We start from the raw sequence: 20898 nt of genomic DNA, 5'->3' as shown, positions 1-20898 counted from the left end.
CGAAAGGTCTAGTCTAAACTGTACAAAATAATTATTTATTTTTGCTTTCACTGAACATTTCATTTCCATAACAAGAAAGCTAAATTTTGCAAATGCTTAATTGTTAAATTCTTTTTTAATTTTAAATAATTCTGCCATTTTTATGGAATAAAGAACTGCTTTCTTTTCTTGATACAGTAGCATAGAATGAGTCAAGTTGTGCTGCTTCTGAAGATGCCATCAACAGAAGGAAGTGAAGGGGGACTGAAATGAAGGGTATTGGCATCTCTGCCCAGCATCGCAAAAGCTTCTTGCTCTATTTTTATTTTCTTGAGTCTAGAACAGTTTTTTTTCTTTTCCTGAGCTGGGTTTTTTATTTCACCTCAGAATCTCATCTCATCACCTCTTCCTGTCCCTCCGTGAAGATGGCTGGAGACAACCACACGCAGGTGACAGAGTTCATTTTCTTGGGGTTCACAGATAATCCTTACCTAGAAATTGTCCTCTTTGTGGTGTTCCTGACCATTTATTTGGCAAATGTGATAGGAAATGTGGGCATGATTCTCCTGATTCTGCTTGATGAACAGCTTCACAGCCCCATGTATTTTTTCCTTTGCCACCTTTCTTTGGTGGACCTTGGTTATTCGACAGCCATTGCCCCACGTATGCTGGCAGACTTCTTGAGACAACATAAAGTCATCTCCTTCTCCAGCTGTGCCACACAGTTTGCCTTTTTTGTGGGCTTTGTGGATGCTGAGTGTTATGTCTTGGCAGCCATGGCTTACGACCGCTATGTGGCCATTTGTCGTCCTCTTCATTATAGCACAATCATGTCAAAACAAGTCTGTTTGGTGTTGGTGGTTGGTTCCTACATAATAGGTCTCATAAGCTTGGCATCCCACACTAGTCTGACTTTCAGCTTAGATTACTGTGGTTCCAATATCATCAATCATTTCTTCTGTGAGATTCCTCCACTCCTGGCATTGTCTTGCTCTGACACTTATGTCAGTGAGATCCTCCTTTTCAGCCTTTGTGGATTCATCGAGTTTAGCACCATCCTCATCATCCTCATTTCTTATGTCTTCATCTTTGCTGCCATCTTGAGAATCCGCTCAGCTGAAGGCAGGCTCAAAGCCTTCTCTACCTGTGCTTCTCACCTCACTGGGGTCACCCTCTTTTATGGGACAGTGATGTTTATGTATCTGCGGCCACCATCCAGCTACTCATTAGATCAGGATAAGTGGGCCTCTGTGTTCTACACTGTTGTCATCCCTATGCTGAATCCCTTGATTTATAGCCTAAGAAACAGAGATGTGAAGGAAGCATTTAGAAAAGTTATCAGCAAGAAAGTTTTATCCCATAAATAACCATTGTTCAGTTATAACATGCTAAATTAAAAATGTCATGGTGCTTGTTGTATGTAAGATTCCATATTAGGAATCTACAGTTTTATTGTTGAAAAGCAAATGATAGGGGGTTTTTCACCATGATAATCAAGATTTTGATGTAAGAAAATTTGACTTCCTGATGTGGTTTCTAAAAGTAATATTAGACTTAAAACAATAAACCTATCTCCTGTCATTTTTGCTGGTAAATATATGTTTATTTCACTCCAGTCAAAACAACAACCTCCAAATAACAATTAATAGCAACTGATTTCCAAATGCTTTAGCTTTGAAAGACAACAAATTTATTCTACTTTCATTTTAATGTTAAATGGGGAGGGGGATGTATAAAAACAATTGTTTCAAGGCTAGTAAATAGTAATGAATAACATTATCACTTGGCACCCAAGTACAATATTAAGGAAAAGTTAGTCATGCTTATCTCCCACTGAAATTAATATGTAGTTAATTACAATTATATACAGAATGACTGTATGATGACACTTCTTCATTGCAGCATATTTATTCCCCAAAGAGTTTATTCATAACAATCTACAGTTCCATAAATTCAGAAACCCCATTTTAAAAAGTCTGAAAAAAGATCCAGGTCTTGGTGGCAGAGTGTGCCTACAAGAAAAGGAAAACTTACTAAATTTATTTATTTATTTATTTATTTATTTATTTATTTATTTATTTATTTATTTATTTATTTATTTATTTATTTATTTATTTATTTATTTATTTATTCATTCATTCATTCATTCATTCATTCATTCATTCATTTATTTATGGAAATGCAAAGTCCTCCAGCCAGCATTTCCCTTATAGAAGGTGATATTCAGGAGCTGGAGGAAAATAGAGAAATAAAGAAAGAATAAAAATTAACTTTGCCATGGCTTCAACTAAACCACAGCTGAGTATGAAACAGATCAGATCAGCTTTCCAACCCTGCTTATACTGTGGGGACACCAGCCTACATCTGCTTTCAAACTAGGGCAGTACTCTTACTGATAACAGAACATCATCAGCCCTTGACAACAAGATGCTGATAGTAAGGAAATAGAAGTTACTAATCAATGGTTGATCCAGGTTCAACTCCAGGCATATCCTATCTCATAAGATGTGTTATCCTGGTGTTCAGTTGACTCTCAGAATGAAAGAAGATCATGTATTGGGGTTGATCCTCATGTTCTATTTGCTGTGGCATGAGGACACCCCACTAGCCATTTTTACAGGACATGTTATTACCAGCTGTTCTGCATCTCATTGTAGAGTAACACATGTTTTAGATACTAAAAGCTTTTGCACTTACATGCTTTTTCTGAACACAAAGTCCAGATTGGATCCATTTAGAAATTTGACTTAGATTAAGGCTGATTCACACATCTCTAATTACTCCTTTCATGGGAACCTCACCAAAGCAGTTAATGATCACAGGTTATTAGATATGTTTACTGCTTTGAGTTATTTGTAAATAATAATAAAGGTGGAATAAAAATCAAATAAATAATAAATAAATAAAATCGATGTCTGAGGAATAGCATGACATTTTTGAATGTATATTTTATAAATATGAAATCAATAATCAATGACTGCATTACATATACGTTTATGGACATGAAAAGGATGCCATAGTTGTAAGATTTACCCTAGTTATTCTGATTTTCTTTTTAGATTATTTTACCAAGATAAATTTATAAAGCATACATAAATTGTGGGAGTATGTGTGTTGATGAATCAAAGTCTACCAAAAGTAAAGCTCTGTTAGCCAATAGACATTCTAAAGGAGACCATCACATTAGAATTTAGAAACATCAGAGAAAATGTTACTATACTTAGGAATGTTCAAATGTCTTACATCAAATGAGTAAGTGTTTAGGGGGGAAAAATGGCAAGAAATTAAACATTTAATGCAATTTATATAGAGAAGAGATAAAATTACAAATGGAAAAATATATAAAACTACATATACATATATAACTACATACATGTAGTTATACATATATAAAACTACATATATACATATATAAAAAGAAATATCTAGTAGAGAATGAGTTTAGGGAATGGATTCTCAAGTCTATTTTCCCATCAATAAAACAGTTATTTTTTATTGATTTGTCTGTTCATATAATAGTTAACTTTAATCACAGCATAGCTTTGAGGTTATCTCCAATTAAAGAGGTCCCTTGGATGGTATCCTTGTGAGACAATATGAACTTCTAAATAAATATCCCTCAACATTTTCCAAACAGCATTTTTAATATAATTGGGTCCATGTAGAATTTTTTTTCCTGGCCTTCATTTGATAAATTAGTTCAGGAAGCATGAGAATTTGTTGTTCTCAATGTATATAATTCCAGAACGCACAAGCAAATTGTTGCAATATATCAGAAGTACCATCGAAAGTCAAAACTAGTTTTGATGAAGAGACCAGTCTCCAAATAGATCCAGCTTGAGTCTAAACAGCGAAGAAAGAAGGAGAAACAACCTATCTTTACACTTCCTTATATGACTACAGGTTTGTAAGAGGAGCGAACATTAAATGCTATGAGTTAACAAATAAAATTAAAAAAAGAAAATAGATATTTTATAAGTCTATGAAATTAAGAGAAAGAAAAAGGATGTAATGCATCTGAGGGAGAGTAGAACTTATATTGTGGAATAGAATTGAAATTCACATGGATAGAAGTGAAATTGTGCATTTAAGTATAAATGAAAGAACTAAAATTTACGTCAGAATATATGAATTTGTGTCATCTAGCGTGTAAGAGTATGGAAATCCACAGGTTGACACCAGTTACATATTTTGCTCCAATAAATGTTAGTAATTGGAAAACCAAAGATGAGATTTGTGGAAGCTGTACAATGTTCTTAATAAATGTAGTCCAGGGAAAAATTATTCTGCAGGGTGACATGAATGGATGTACAGTAAATGAAGAGAATGAAGAAAAAGTGGACCATCTGAGACCTAGGAACAAATCAGAATGCTTGCCTCAAGAAATGGGCATAAAAGAAAAGTATTCTTTTTTTTTACAAAAAGATAATTGCAAAGAATGTATTTAAAGTGAGCAAGTAATAGCTAAGATCAAAAAGACAGAGAAAATGCAGAATTAATTTCACAACATTTAAGTGGAGGAGAGGTTAAAGAAGAGTAAACGATGAGTCTACCTACAATCAAAAGAATATAAAATACAATAATTTTCATACAGTCATACAATTTGCATACAAAGTTATACAATGATTTTGGGGAAATAGAAGTGAGTGAAGACTGGAAGGAGTACTTTAGACATTTGTGTAGGAAAGATAATAATAATTAAAGAATGGGACTGAAACACTTTATATAAACATTACTGTCTAAGAACTATAGATTAAAAAAAGGTCATAAATGCTGTAAGGATGGTGTAACTGGAGAATATCCAGTTATTTATGGAGTGGCTGAATGACTTATTTATTGTGTATGTGAAGACTGCATCTGTTCCAGATAACAGGAAGAACACTATCATTTCTCCCCTATACAAAGAGCAAAGTTGCACAAGTGAAAGCAAACACTATTTGGAAATTAATGTGTTCATTTTTCAGGGTTCTGACTGTATGGGTGCAAAAGGTGGCCATGAGCAAATTTGGACCATGAGCAATTTTGGGAAGAATAGGGCAGTTTTAGGTCAGAGGAAGAGTGTTTAAACTGCTAAGTTTGTAAGCTGCCCTGAGTCTTTGGAGAAGGGCGGGATATAAATGGAATTTTTTTAAAAAATGAGAAGTGTATGAATATTAAAAAGGTAGTATAATGTAGGTTTGTTGATTTAAGGAAACCATAGGATAAAGTTTATAGACCTTGATTAAGAAATATTTTAATTTAATATGGAGTTAAAAAGTGATTGCTCAATAAGAGCAGTATATGATAGAAGGGAAGGGAAGCTTGCATGAGAATTAATGGACTGTTTAGCAAATTGTTCAAACTAAGCAGAGAGTACAGAGTACAGAGCCAGTTTGATATAGTGGTTGGGCTAGAAATTGGGAGACCATGGCTTCTAGTCCTGTCTTAGATGAAGCCAACTCGGTGATTTTGGACCAGTCCCTTTCTCTCAGTCCTAGGAATGAGACAGGGGCAAAAACTACTTCTGAAAATTGCAGGAACTTGTTCAGGCAGTCACCAGAAATCAAAACTGACCTGAAGGCACTCCCCACCCCCACACATACATACCACAAATTCTGAAAGCCAATAGTAAGACAAATATTATTTATATCCCCAGGTTGATTAGCTAATCAATAGACAGATATATGGGTGGTATTAGAGATATTACTTGGGGATAAGAATGTGTATTTAGTTTTCTGTACATGTTATTGCCTGAGGACTCCCATGATTTTCAGCAAATTTTTATGATTATGGTATGATATAACAAGCAATATGGATATTAAAATTAATGTAGTGATCTGCCCAATGCATACAACGTAAGGCAATCAAAGCTTGAAGATTTTTTCTTGATGTCTGATAGATAGGTTAGGGGGCTGCTTATAATATTGATGAGGGGATCAGGAGATGACTTGATAGCACTTTAATAAATGGTTAAACACTTTGGTTTTGTATGTAAGTAATACATTTAATCCATTACAAAATAAGATTTAAAAAGAGATGGTTGCTTGACTTTTTAAAATTCCTCCAAAACCAATCAGACTTCACAAAAATACATATTTTTAAAAAAACAATTAATCATTTTCTGTATATTTTTCAGACCATTGTTTCCTTTCTAGACAAGATCATGTATCAGGAAAGTTTGACACACATAAGATCAGAATGAGGCTAACTGAAACCTAGAGAGGAGATTGTCATGTACACCAGTTTTGTCTCAGCCAGCCCTGTGTCAGGTCAGTTTGGAAACTAAAGGTTGAGCTGGTCTCTAGGAGCCAAACGTCTGGTGATCTTCTTCTACCTGTTTGGTTGAATCAACTTCTATTGCTTATTTGGGAGTAAAGAAGAAAAAAATTTTCTAAATTAATTGATTCAAGCTATGAAGGTATCATAGCTACTAATACTGTGTTTTCCCGAAAATAAGACCTACCCCAAAAATAAACCCTAGCTTGATTTTTGGGGGTGGACCAAATATAAGATTCCTTCTGAATCTTGAGACTATCTTCCAAAATATTAGCATTTCCCCCCAGCTTTATGTCATTCCCAAATGGGATGAGCACCCCTTTAATTCCCTCATCTAGGTCATTTATGAAGATGTTGAAGGACACTGAACCCAAGACAGAAACTTGAGTTACTCCAGTGTATGCTTCCCTCTGTGTAGATGGAGTTCCAATGAGGGCTGCATATTGAGTGCAGTTGATCAGCCATCTGGTCTATCACACATTGTTCAATTTTACTCAAATTTAGGCTGTGGTCTGCTTTGACTAATGCCTTACTGAAGTCTAAGTATACTATATCCATAGCATTTCCTTGGTCCACTCATTTATTCACTTTATCAAAAAAGGCAATAAGATTTGTCTGGCATGATTTGTTTTTAACAAACCTATGTGACTTCTAGTAATCTTGACAAATCCGCTGCTTATTGTTTCGGGGTTGTCCCAAGGAATGATGTCAAATTGATTAGCCTGGATCCACTTTTATCCCTTTTTAAATATTGGAACCACATCAGCTCTTTTCCAGCTATCTAGCAGTTCCATGTTCCAGGAGCTCTAAAAGATTATGTTTGGTGGTGCCTCCTATCTGTTAGCTCCCTCAGTGTCCAGGGATGTAAACCATCCGGTCCAGTAGTTTGAACTCATTTAAGGAGATAGGTGTTTGTTTGCATATGGTAGATTATGATTGTTCTTACTTTTATACCTTGTATTTAGCTCTGGGAAGTCGGGGAGGGGGGAGGGGGAGGGAGGGAGGTGTTGGGGAGGGTTGAGAAGAGGAGAGGGGGGTGGGAGGGGTTTTGTTTTGTTTTGTTAAAAATAAAATGTACTGTAAAACTTCTCAATAAAAAAAGGAGATAGGTGTTCTTTAACCTGCATTCCTGTTCTGTCTTCCACAGTGCTGCTTTTGATAGGTTGGACTATTTTTGTAAGACAGGTGCAAAGAAGGAATTAAGCAATTCTGCTTTCTCCCTACTGCCCATTACCTTCTTGCTATTGTTGTGATTCAGGGTCAGCCTGTGGGTTCGGCAGTTGGGTCGGATGACTCAGAGGAGGAAGAGGGGGGTGTTGAAGACCTAGCTGAGGGGGTTGAAGATCTTGCTGATGAGAGCCCTCAGCCAGGCCCCTCCCACTTGGTCACCATGGAGACCCAGCTGTGTGAGCCTGACAGCGTGGATGAAGATGACCCACAGCTGGCCCTGTTCAAGGACGCCCGACGCAGGAGGCAGTCAATTAGGAGTAAACAGAGGAAGGCAATGGGGCTTCTCGGAAGGAGGCAGAGAGAAGCCACGCCCTGAACTCTATATAAGGGGAATGTGTGGGGAGGGCTGGTTTGCTGAAGGCAACCGCTTGGATAGTTCCTGTTTCTTAAAGCTCCTGTTTCTTGGTTCATGTCTTGTTTTTTTTTGTAGCTATAAATTTGGCAGGCGTAATTCCAGCCTCTTGCCGTTTGTAAAGGGGTTGTCCCTGCCTTTTCTGCAGGGCCGGTAGCAGGCTGGTACAGAACAGCTATCTTCTTTCCTTAATGGACTAAACATTTTTTTGTCTTTCTTCTTTTTCTTTACTTACTGAAAAAAATCTTTTGTTATTTTTGGCATTTATTGCCTTACTTCTATGCCTTAGCTTTCCTGACTCCATTCTTGCAGATCCGGGGTAATGCCTTTCTTCTCATTTATATACTCATCCTTTTTGTCCCTCAGTTTGTCAGAGAGCATTTTGTGTAACCATGCTGATCTCCTCTGGGCTCTCTCTCTCCCTCCCCCCTCCCTTTCTCTCTGATGTATTGTTTTTGTTTGTGGAAGTCAGTTCTCTTAGTCTAAAACTGTAATTTGACTTTGTTCAGTTGCCTGTGCCTGCATTATAGTGAATTCTCTGCATTATGGTGAATTCAAGTACGACATGTTCACTCACCCCCAAGGTTCTTACTACTGAAATGTCCAAACACCAGAAATCCTGAAAAGAAAAAAAATGTACTAGTTGTTGAGAAGACAGTAAATTCCACTAAGGAGAAACAGAAGAAACTGAAGTTTTCTGTTTCCTTATCCAAATATTCATTGTATTGTTAGGACATAATCAAACATAGGTGTATTTGTTTCCAAAATTGTTGTGTGAGTTTTTAAGGGAAATGTTTGTTTGTTTTTGGCCATTTGCGTGTTAAATTATCAAGAATGTAAGCAAACCTGATGAAATAACAGCAGCATTTTTTTAACAGTTAATCCTAATATTTCATGGAGAAAGAAAATCACACTACAGTGAAGAATTTTATCCTTTTGGGATTCACAGCCAATCCAAACCTGCAACTGATTCTATTTATAGTATTTCTATTAATATATGTAGCCAGCCTCACAGGGAACATCACACTAATGGCACTTATCTGTGGCAGCCCCAACCTCCATACGCCTATGTATTTTTTCATTGGAAACTTATCTTTCCTGGATCTCTGGTATTCCTCTGTCTATTCCCCTAAGATCCTGGGAAATAGCATCTCTGAAGACAAGAGCATTTCCTTTGGAGGTTGTGCTGCTCAATTCTTCTTCTCTGCTGGCCTTGCCTACAGTGAATGCTATCTTCTTGCAGCCATGGCCTATGACCGATACATGGCCATTACAAACCCACTGCTGTATGCCACTCATATGTCCAGAAAGTTATGCACAGGATTGGTGACACTCTCGTATCTCAGTGGTTTCATCAATGCTACAATAATAACTATCAAAACCTTCACTTTGAGCTTCTGTAATGGAAACATAATTGATGACTTCTTCTGTGACCTACCTCCATTAGTCAAACTTTCTTGTAATGTGCCTGGGAGCTACCAATCAGTGCTGTTGTTCATTCTTGTTTCTAATGTAATTACACCCCTGGCACTTATTCTTGCCTCATATGTCCTCATCCTGGCAGCCATCTTGAAGATACGTTCCACTGAAGGGAGACTGAAGGCCTTCTCAACTTGTGCCTCTCACTTAACAGCTGTCACTTTGTATTATGGCTCCATCCTCTTCATCTACTCACGCCCAAGTTCCAGCTATGCTTTGAAGAGAGACAAAGTTGTATCTGTCTTCTATACAGTTGTGATCCCTATGATAAATCCTCTCATCTATAGTCTCAGGAATGAGGAGGTAAAGAAAGCTCTGAAAAAGAAAGCAATGAAGTGGAAGATATCCTAAGTAAATATGAATGAAAACATGTACTTTTACTTTATTGCCCTGAAAATATTAATATAGTTTATGTTGCATTAACATACAGATTTATACTCAGAAAAAAAAATTACAAAACTTTCCTGTAGGATTTATTCCTTCTACATTAATTGCCTTTTCTTTTCTTTTCTTTTCTTTTTCTTTTTCTGTTTTTATTTTATTATTTTATTTTATTTTATTATTTTATTTTATTTTATTTTATTTTATTTTATTTATTTTATTATTTTATTATTTTATTTTATTATTTTATTTTATTTTATTTTATTTATTATTTTATTATTTTATTTTATTTTATTATTTTATTATTTTATTTTATTTTATTATTTTATTTTATTATTTTATTTTATTTTATTTTATTTTATTTTATTTTATTTTATTTTATTTTATTTTATTTTATTATTTTATTTTCAAATAAGCTGTTCTTGCATAGAACAATCCTATACATTTCTTATCCTTTAGCTAGTCTGGATAATCTTGGCATTAGTCAGAGAGCTCTGAATTATCTAAAGTTTTACTGCATAGTCCAAGTCTGGCAAAAGAATTGTTTCCATCATCTTCTAACTACAACCCCAACTATTTTTCAGCACCAATGTTAACACAACATGGTACTTCAACAGTAGATTAAGGGGGCAGGGACACATTGGATTTATATCTTCTCCTGCATCAATTCTCTTCCCCATTCCCAGCTTGCCTCTTTTTATTATTTTCTGAAAAGGGAATCAACAGACTCAGAAGCTCTTAAGAGAGAGTATCTATTTCCTGTCCATCATTCTATTTTCAAACTCAGGACACAGACACACAGACACATTATTATAATCCTTTCCCCTTCTGCAGTTTTATAGTTCACTGATCTTTTAATTCAGTTTTGGGGACCGGAAAAACACAAGACGTTTGTATGCTTGAAATTAAAACAATTTAAAAATGAAGGCTACATTAAATGATTTTGAACAGATTTAGTTAAAAAGCAGGTGAATTGATGTCAGCTGTGTGAAAAGTGGAGCTGATATTTCCGGCCATAAATAGGCAGGCTCTGTCAGTCCTCTCTTTGGGTCTGTGTGCTCTGTGTCTCTTCATTGAAATTCCACTCTGGTGGCTCAGATTTGCACACAAGGGTCACTATATGGTTAATAGCAAAGTCATGGACCAATCACAGATTATTTCTTACCCATTTCATATTTTTGCTTATAACATTAATATGTTCACTTTGGTTACCAGAGTAGAATTTAATTATTATTATAGAAATTCATCCATATTTGTCTTTTATTTCAGCTAATATACTTTTGCAACAGGATAGGAATATAAATTCAGTGATGCCTATGTACTTTTTAATACCCAGTAAATATGAATCATTGTAAAGAGGCTAAAACAATAATAAAATGATAAAAATGAAAACAAAGGCTTTGCTCTTTTCTTTCTTGAACAAAACAATGTTTTGTGGCTTTCTTTTTCTCCCCTTTCCTCCCTCCCTCCCTCCTGCCTCCCCTCCCTACCCCCAGCAGGAGGATTCAGAACAAAATTCTATCCAGGGAGATTCTTGCCAATGGAATTAAATTTATGAACCCACAATAAGACCATATATCACCATGGTTAATTGGAGAAACGGCAACAGGGATTGGCCTCTGTTATCAAGACCTAATCAGATAAAAAATGGGGGTGAGATTCCTATGTCAGAAATCTAGTGGTTTGTGTTTTGGATTGTGCAATGCTCTGTGCATTCTTGCTTGGAGCTGCTTCATTATGAGACCAGGCAGCATCTTGGGTGCATCTTGAGTGTTGCAGAATCTGGGGCTCCAAGAGCAGGGAGATGAAGTCTTCCAAGAGGGTTCAAAAGACTTCTGAATTGGATTATACTACTGAAAGAGGAGCAGGTTCCACTCTTGGGTTTTCAAGGATCCTGCTCCAAAATGGAGGCCATGGCCAGGAGCATCTTTGGCTTGATTTGGCTGCTGCATCACAGGAAATCATTCCAAGAGCAGGCTGTATTGGCATCAGTTACTCAACTCCTTGGAGAGCCAAGAAGACTGGCAACATGCTTCAGAAGATGGGCAGAACAGTCTCAGCTCTGAACACTGGAAGTGCAGAAGCCTGGCCCCAGTCAAAGCTGTTCAAAGTTCAGTAGGTGTCTAAGGTAACTGAGAAATGGTAGACCAGTCTCTCCAAGTCAGGCATCAGAGGTCCGGTAGACTGGTCCCTGCTCAGTCTATCAGACACCAGGTTAATTTGTTCTTTCTGGCTGTCTGAGGTCTGGTAGGCCAGCCTGCCCAGCGTCTCTGTGAGCCTAGTAGACCAGACTCTACTCGGGCATCGAGGGTGCAGTGAACTTCCCAGATCAGTGAAATTTCCATATTTTGTGGGTTTGGTTAGAGGCAACTAATTCCATAGGCCGGCCCATGGTGGCGTACCTATGGCATGGGTGCCATAGGTGGCACACAGAACTGTCTCTGTGGGCACATGCGCCATCGCTGCAGTCCCAGACCTTCAACTGGATTTTATAAAACCTTTTTGCTTTAGGCCTCCACTGCTGTGTGCAAAAAAAAAAGGTTCAATCAATCAATTTTAACTTCTTGCAGGGGAAAAAAAAGATCTCGCAAAGTTGGAATTTGCTCTAGCGTAAGAAGCAGGCAGGACAGCAGGCTAACAGAACCAACTTTTATTCAGGAACCAGGCAAGGAACAAGTTAACAGCGCTTCTATTTATACTACAGCTGTCTGACAATTAACCAATCGGGGCTGTGCCGGTTTCCCGCTCGTTTAGTTAGAGCCAATCGGTGTCTTGCTGGTTTGACAGCTCGGAGCTGTCAAACTGGTTGCGCTTGCGCGGTAGCCGGCAGACTTTGACAGCCGAGAGCTGTCAGCCGGCTCGCGCTTGCGTAGTTGTTCTCCGGCAGCTTTTGACAGCTGTCAAAAGCTGCCGCGGCTTTTACCTCAGCCCCGTTGAACTTGTATATCCATAACTTGTGTGTATAACAATTAACGTGTGAATACACAACACCCCTTACCCCTCCCTCTGACTGGTTTGAAGATTCCCTCGGTTGTTTCTTCGAGATGTTCCCCATTCGAAGTCTTTTAAGTAGGCGGGGGGTTTCCTCGCTCTTACTGAACATCGGGGGGGTGTTTCTTCTGTCCGTTCTGCTTCCCTTGGTTCGGACGGTGCTGTGTCAATGTTAGAGTCTGGCTCGGGGAGCAATATGTTTGGTTCCTCAGGTTCTGGGTCCTTTTCGTTGGACTCATGCCGTGGGGAAAAGTCGCTATGCTCGGGGGGGTTTTGGCGTGATGGCATTTCATTGCTACCCCTTCCCCCCATGTTTTGCGGGCTGCGTTGTCGCAACTGATCGATGTGTCTGCGGAGGTGGTTGTTGTTTCCTGCATCGATGATGTATGACAAGGGTCCTGTTTGTTCTAGTATAACCCCCTGAATCCATTTATTCCCACCCCCGTAGTTCCTGGCCCAGACAGCTTGGCCAGCATTGAGAGTTCTGTGCAGGATGGGTATGTCTGGTTCTGCGGGGGTTCTATCTGGGTGTAATCGATCAAGTCTGGTCGTGAGTCGCTTGCCCCAGCGGAGTTCAGCTGGCGACTTCCCGGTGGTCGTGCAGGGGGTCGTATGTTGCGCCAGCAAGAATTGTGCCAGTCTGCGGTGCCAATTGCTGGTGATGATTTTCCGCAGTGCCTCTTTGGTTGACTTTACCATGACCTCAACAAAGCCGTTCGATGAGGGATGGAACGGAGCCGTAGTGGTGTGTCTAATAGAGTTCGCCGTTGGGAAACTCTGGAATTCGTGGGAAGTAAATTGGGGCCCGTTATCGGAGACTAGAACATCTGGAAGTCCATGTGTGGCAAAAAAACCCTTAATACTTGTATTGTGGCTGCAGAGGTCGTGCTTGTGACAGGAGCCACCTCCAACCACTTAGAATAACTATCTACCACGATTAAAAACATCTGTCCCTGGAAGGGACCTGCAAAATCTAAGTGGATGCGGGACCAGGGTTTTTTCGTTGTTTCCCACCTGTGTACGGGAGCCTGGGGCTGGGCGGCTCTGACAAATTGGCATGGGTAACAACCAGCCACATGTGCTTCTATTTGCTTGTCGAGGCCAGGCCACCAAACGTAGCTTCTGGCTAAAGCTTTCATCTTAACGGTGCCTGGGTGGCCCTCGTGCAAGGTTGCTAGGACTTTGGTCCTATGTTTTTCAGGGATTATTACTCTGCTTCCCCATAATATGCACCCTTGGTGGGAGGATAATTCTTTTTGTCTTGAAAAGTAAGGTTGGAAGTCAGACCCCGGAGATGTGGCTTGCCACCCTGAAGTGATGTAGCCAAGGACTCTGCCCAGGATTTTGTCTGCAGCTGTGGCGGAAGATATGTCTTTGACTGATAAGGGGCATTCTGGTAATTCAGATATGGCCAGAATATTGCCAGCGGGGGCGGGGTCGGGGTCTATTTCGGGCAGGGGAAGCCTGCTTAGCCCGTCCGCGTGACCCATGTCCTTCCCTGGCTTGTGTACTAGTCTGAAGGAATAAGGAGATAAAAAGGTAGACCATTTGAGAATGCGGGGAGACAAAATTTGGGGCGTCTGCTTATCGCATGTAAAAATTCCTAACAGAGGCTTGTGATCTGTAAAAATGGTGAAATGGCGTCCATAGAGGTAGTCGTGAAACTTCTTCACACTGGCCACTATGGCTAAAGCCTCTTTGTCAATTTGAGCGTAATTGCGCTCTGGTTTTGACAGCGTTCTGGAATAGAATGCTATCGGGGTTTGGGTCCCTTCCTCCGTTAAGTGACTTAGGACGTTAAGTGGCGTAGGGGGAAGCATCGCATGCTAGACAAAGGGGTAACTGTTCATTGAACAGTGCTATGGTGGCGTTGCTGGAAAGTAAGTTTTTAAGGAGCCTGAAACTTGAATCGTGCTGAGGGGACCAGGACCAAGGGGTACCCTTGTCCAGGAGCCTGTGTAGAGGCTCAGCTATGGTAGCCTTATGCGGCAGGAAGGCGTGGTAAAAATTAAGTAGCCCCAGGAAGGCTTGAAGTTCCTGTTTGTTTTTTGGGATAGGGGCTGTTTTGATGGCATTGATTTTTGACTCGGTGGGGTGTATTCCCTTTGCATCGATCTTGTAGCCAAGAAATTCTGCAGATGGCACCCCTATGGAGCATTTGTCCCTTCTTAATTTAAGCCCTGCTGCTCTGAATCTATGGAGAACTTTTTCTAGCTTGGTCGCTAAGTCCCTTTCGGATTCCCCTGCGATAAGAACGTCGTCAAAATATGGGCAGACCCCAGGGATTCCTTTGAGTGTCTTTTCCATAATTTCTTGAAAAATCCCTGGGGCTGCAAATATGCCGAATTGTAGGCGGTTAATTTTGAAGGCTCCCCGGTGTGTGACAATTGTCTGTGCTAGGGCGGTGTCAGGGGTGACAGGCAGTTGTAAGTAAGCCTGTGCCAAATCTAATTTAGCGAAAATGGCGCCTGACTTAATGGCTGCGAGGATGTCTTTGACAGCTGGGACGGGGTAAGCGTGGGCATTTAATGCGCGGTTCAGGGTGGCCTTATAATCAGCGCAGAGTCTGATTTGGCCATTGGGCTTAATTGGGGTTACTATAGGTGTTTCCCATTCGGCCCTCTCGACTGGTTCTAATACTCCCAGTTTGACTAGTCTGTCTAGTTCGTTTTCAATTTTGCTTCTTAGTGCGAATGGGACCCTTCTAGCCTTAATTCTTATGGGCATTACGTTAGGATTCAGTTTTAGTGACACCGGGGGTCCTGTATACTTCCCTAACGAGCCATCGAAAACGTCCGCAAACTGACGGCAAACGGTGTCTAGGTTTATCAGCTGGGTGGCGTTGACGCCTGTCAGTGCTATTCCTAATGCTTCGAACCAGTCAAGCCCCAGCAGGCTGGTTCTGTTTTCTTGTGTGACTAATATTGTGAGGGGTCCCTTAAATTGCCTAAATTCCGTCGGAATTGTGGCTTTTCCCTTGAGCCTGATGGGGTTTTTTTGAAAATCAGCCAGGCGGAGGTTAGTGGGTCGCAAAACAGGTTGCTGCCGACTTCGGCTGCAAATGTTTTTATAAGTTTGCCATGAGATGAGGGAGACGGAGGACCCCGAGTCAACCTCCATCTCACAGGGAACCCCGTGGAGCAGGACGTCCACCTTAACTTTGGGCTTAAGGATTAGGTGGACCGTATTCTTCCTCGTCTTTTTCCTGACATTTAGTACTAAGGACCTGGAAGTTTTTTTCCCCCTGGGCGTAGGTAGGTTCGTACCTGCGGATGTCACTTCCAATTCATGCAGGTTTTCTCGGTTCTGGCTACGGCATACGGCTCTGAGGTGACCTGTTTTGCCACAGCCGTGGCATTTGGCACTGCGGAAGCGGCACGATGCTCTCGGGTGGTTCCCTCCGCAGCTGGTGCATTTGGCTCTGCTGGGCTGAAGGCTAGGGCTTTTGTTGTAGAAGGAACTCCCTCGGTTGTTGCGCTGGAACTTGAGTTTCTCAAATCTGCGTTGAACGGCATCGATGTCGGTGGAGACGTCGTCCTCCTCTGGGACACTATAGGCACTGTCCTCCTGGTGCACGGACCTGCTGGGTCCACTATCAGGAGGTCGAGGGTTGTCGCTGTGACTGTCTTCATAAGCCACGACTTCCATGGATACTTCTGCCAACGTTAGAGTGGGTTTGGCGATTAGCTTTTTTCGGAGGCGCTCGTCCTTCAGCCCGATGACTATCTGGTCACGGATCCAGTCCTCCAGGTCAAGGAACCGGCATCGGCATGCAGCATGCCTGACTCGTGTTATGAAGTCGTTGGCAGGTTCATCGGGGAGTTGTACGTGCCGGGCGAAGTTCACTCACCAAAACAGCTCAGACTTGGTCGGCATAAAATGTTTGCTCAGTCCCTCGGTGAGTTCTGCATACGAGATGGTTGCAATGGGTTCCGGGCTGAATAGACCTACGGCCACATCATATACGGCGGGTCCGCTGAGCCAAAGAAGCGCTGCTGCTTTGGCCCGGTCGTCTGTTATCTTTTTCACCACCAGGTACCCTTCCACCTGGCCCAAGTGTGACTCCCAGCACTCTGGGTGGCGAATGTTAAATTCGCGGATGTGGCCGTGGTTCGCCATACTGTCCGGTCGTGGGTACTGCTCGTGTTACAGAGGAAGCTGTGCTTCCAGTCAGTGACTTCAGCTGTGACTTAGCTCGGAACCAAGGGAAAAAAATCTCTTCTTTCCCTTGGGTAGTGACTTCAGCCACGCGAAGCAGAGAATCCCACCTTCGTCGCCAGTGCTCTAGCGTAAGAAGCAGGCAGGACAGCAGGCTAACAGAACCAACTTTTATTCAGGAACCAGGCAAGGAACAAGTTAACAGCGCTTCTATTTATACTACAGCTGTCTGACAATTAACCAATCGGGGCTGTGCCGGTTTCCCGCTCGTTTAGTTAGAGCCAATCGGTGTCTTGCTGGTTTGAAAGCTCGGAGCTGTCAAACTGGTTGCGCTTGCGCGGTAGCCGGCAGACTTTGACAGCCGAGAGCTGTCAGCCGGCTCACGCTTGTGTAGTTGTTCTCCGGCAGCTTTTGACAGCTGTCAAAAGCTGCCGCGGCTTTTACCTCAGCCCCGTTGAACTTGTATATCCATAACTTGTGTGTATAACAATTAACGTGTCAATACACAACAGAATTGATTGATTGAACACTGTTATCACTGCAGCCATGCCCACCCAGTAGACCACACCCACCCAATGGGCCACCCCACCCAGCACCCACATAAGTGGGTTTTTGGTTGCAGTTTGGGCACTCGGTCTCTAAAAGGTTCGCCATCACTGCCATAGGCTATAGGAAATGATATCTGTCAGAACTGCAGCTCTCCCCAAAATCTTCTTCATTAATGGACTGCCTTGAGTCAGTCTCAGGTCACTCCATCATTAATATATGACCATTCATACTTTCATATAACAGTTCACAATTAATACATGGTAAATTTAAGACACAAATACAAATAAATACTGAATATATAATTACTAATAACATCTTGGATGAAATAGTCGTGTCACATAAGGAAATCGTAGCTCATCATTTACACACCCTTGAGAGTCATACTTATTATTTCAAATGTATTTCAACTTCTCAAAAATTAAGTCAAAATTTTAAAGGAGACTTAGTAATTAAAGACTGTAAAGTTGTAATGCAGTTCCCATTTCTTTTAATGGAAATTAATAGAAACCATTTGTTTAAAATCAAAACTACTTAGCAAATAGCAAATTTTTCCCAATAGAAATAAGATCTCTTGCGCAGAACCAAAGGCAGCTGAAGAAATGCCGTGACCAAATTAAGCAGACCTGGAGCCTAGAGCTGGAAAATGTCTGCATTTCTTTCCAGATGAAAAGAATTTCCTAACTTATTTCATGTAGAAGGAACCTACTTATAACCAGAAAAGAAAGAATGCTTTAAACTATTGTAGATGTCACTGAGATCAAAGTAAATGGGTAAGTTTAGCCTATTTGGAGCTTTGGGGTTTTATCATATAAATCCACCTTTGTGGTGATGAGTTTTCAGTTACATTTTAATCTGGTTCGATTTTATTTTCATTGAAATCATAACTCAATTCTTATCATGAATATCTTTTATTTTTCTTTGCATCTTCCCACTAGTCAGATAATATATAATTCTGATTACTGCATTCTTGCAGTTTCCACAGTGTTTCTATGATTCAGTGGAAAACACCACATGGGTGACAGAATTCATACTCACAGGGATGACTGGTGATCCACAATTGCAACTCATTCTCTTTGTGACATTTTTTACTGCTTATGCCATCACCCTGTTGGGGAATGTCAGCATGATTTTCTTGATCAGGATCAGTCCTCAACTCCACACACAAATGTATTTTTTTCCTCACTCACTTATCATTCTTGGATATCTGCTGTTCATCTTCTATCACCCCAAAGTTCCTATGCCATCTTTTAGAAGAGGAGAAAGTTATTTTTCTTACAGGTTGTTTTACTCAACTTTATTTTTCTGCCCTATTTTCCACTGCAGAGTGTTTCCTCCTAGCTATCATGGCCTATGACCGCTATGCAGCCATTTGTCACCCTCTACTTTATCTGGAAGGGACGCGGTGGCTCAGTGGGTTAGGACGCTGAACTTGTCGATCGGAATCCCGAGTGCCGCGTAGCAGAATGAGCGCCTGTTACTCGTCCCAGCTTCTGCCAACCTAGCAGTTCGAAAGCACGTAAAAATGCAAGTAGACAAATAGGGACCACTACGGTGGGAAGGTAACAGCGTTCCGTGCTAGTCATGCCGGCCACATGACCACGGAGACATCCTCGGACAAGCGCTGGCTCTTCAGCTATGAAACGGAGATGAGCACCGGCCCCTAGAGTCGGAAACGACTAGCACGCATGTGCGGGGGAACCTTTACCTTTACCTTTACTTTACTTTATCTGGGGACCATGTCCCAAATAAAATGTGTTCAACTAGTGATCGTTTTTTTTTACAGTACTGGGCTCCTACATTCTTTAGTGCATACCATTCCTGCATCTTGGTTGTTTTTCTGTGGATCAAACATCATTTTTAAAAAAAATTCTGTGAGGGTCCTGTACTATTAAGACATGCCTGTTCAGATATCAGTTTAAATAATCTGTTGAAATTTATATTTATTGGCTTCACATTAATAACAACCAATGTGGCTATTCTCACATCCTGATTACCATTTTAAAGATGCGCTCTGCCAAGGCTTGGAGTAAAGCCTTCTCCATGTGTACATCTCACCTCATGGTCATCACCATTTTCTACAGATATGGTGCTTTTGCATACGAACAACCACAAACTAGCAAGCTTGTGTATGATATCTACTAGTGACTCCGATGATCAATCCCTTGATCTACAGCCTCAGGAACCCGGAAGTAAAGGTTGCGTTCAGAAAAATTCTGGGGAAAAAATTGGCATTCCTTTTTATACCAAAATCTGAATATCCTTAAAACTCCACTAAAATCTAGAAATAGAGGAACAAATAGGTTTATATTAACAGGGTGCTTTATCTGACACATTTCTACTTGGAAGGCTACTTGACTGAATTATGTTTTGCTTTCATTTATAAGGGAGCATTGGGATTCAGAAATATTGTGAGAGCAAAATCCACTTTCACATTTTTAAAAAAATCACCAAGTTATTGTATTTTGGTGTGTTATTTAAAAACCTGAGCTATGGTATGAATTGTAAAACACAAATAAACCACAAAACCAAACTGGGATTCTTTTGAATCATAAAGAGAATGGTTGTGATTTTAAAGAAATCGTTTCAACCAAAATCGTATCTGCTCTGTCTCTTGTGATATTCTGACTCAATAATTTATGTAGCATAAATTTCTTATTGCTTTTTCTAATAAAATATATACACAGGTGGTCTAAATTTTTAAGTTTTCTTATCCAGAGACTTAGTGCCTACAGACATTGGTGCAACAAGAGTGCATTCAATTATCACACTAAATAAAATATGACAACATGGAAACTGCTATTGTGTCATGGTGTAATGTGTTTCTCGACTGAAATTCCCCATGCTGGTCACTTAGATGGGCACACAAGTGTCACCCTATGGGAAATGTCAATGTCATAGGCCAATCTCAAAGAACTGAAAAGTACTTCTTACCCATTTCATGTTTATGCAGATACCATCATTAATATGCTGAAATATTATTTTGTTCATTTTGGTTACAATAGCGGAATTTAATTATTCTTCCAGAATTTTACCTATACTACCACATGCCTTTTACCTCAGCTAATGGACTGTTGCAACAGGGTAGGAGTATAAATTCAGTGACACATATATACTTTTTAATACCCAATAAATATGTTTCATTGTAAAAAAAAAGCTAAAATGATAACAAAAAGGTCACAATGCAAATAAAGGAGTTTGTCTTTTCTATCTCCAATATAAGGATTTGCAAAGCTTTCTTTTTCTCTTCCTTCCTCTCATCCCACCCTCCTTCCTGTCTCCCCTTCCCACAAACAATTCAAAACCAAATTCTACCCAGGAAGGTTCTTGCCAGTGAAATTAAACTTCTGAATCTAAAATAAGAACATACAGCACCATGACTGGTGGAGAAAAGAGCTGGTCTCTATTATTATCAAGGCTTAATCAGATAAAAATGGGGTGGGCTTCCAATGTCAGAAAACTTCAATAGGACTGAGTTTTGGATTGTGGAATCCTTGGTGCTCTCTCAGCTTGGTTCTTGCTTACAG

General features: G+C 40.2%; 2 protein-coding genes across 2 annotated transcripts; both read left to right on the top strand.

Annotated features, from left to right (window-relative positions):
- Positions 1–256: 256 nt before the first annotated feature.
- On the top strand, positions 257–1346 carry LOC308672355 (olfactory receptor 5AR1; the record flags this gene model as incomplete). The annotated part of the gene is made up of 1 exon (XM_081335195.1): positions 257–1346. Exon 1 carries the CDS (start codon positions 405–407, stop codon positions 1344–1346), a length of 942 nt encoding a protein of 313 aa, XP_081191321.1. The 5' UTR covers positions 257–404.
- A 7364-nt stretch (positions 1347–8710) lies between these two features.
- On the top strand, positions 8711–10469 carry LOC308660260 (olfactory receptor 9G19-like; the record flags this gene model as incomplete). The annotated part of the gene is made up of 1 exon (XM_081314517.1): positions 8711–10469. One exon carries the CDS (start codon positions 8711–8713, stop codon positions 9644–9646), a length of 936 nt encoding a protein of 311 aa, XP_081170643.1. The 3' UTR covers positions 9647–10469.
- Between the last annotated feature and the right edge of the window lie 10429 nt (positions 10470–20898).

The sequence above is a fragment of the Vipera berus genome (assembly GCF_964194415.1).
Source record: "Vipera berus genome assembly, chromosome: 1".
Lineage (NCBI taxonomy): Eukaryota > Metazoa > Chordata > Lepidosauria > Squamata > Viperidae > Vipera > Vipera berus.
The sequence above is the reverse complement of the archived record's forward strand: the minus strand, read 5'-3'. Positions and strand labels throughout refer to the sequence as shown.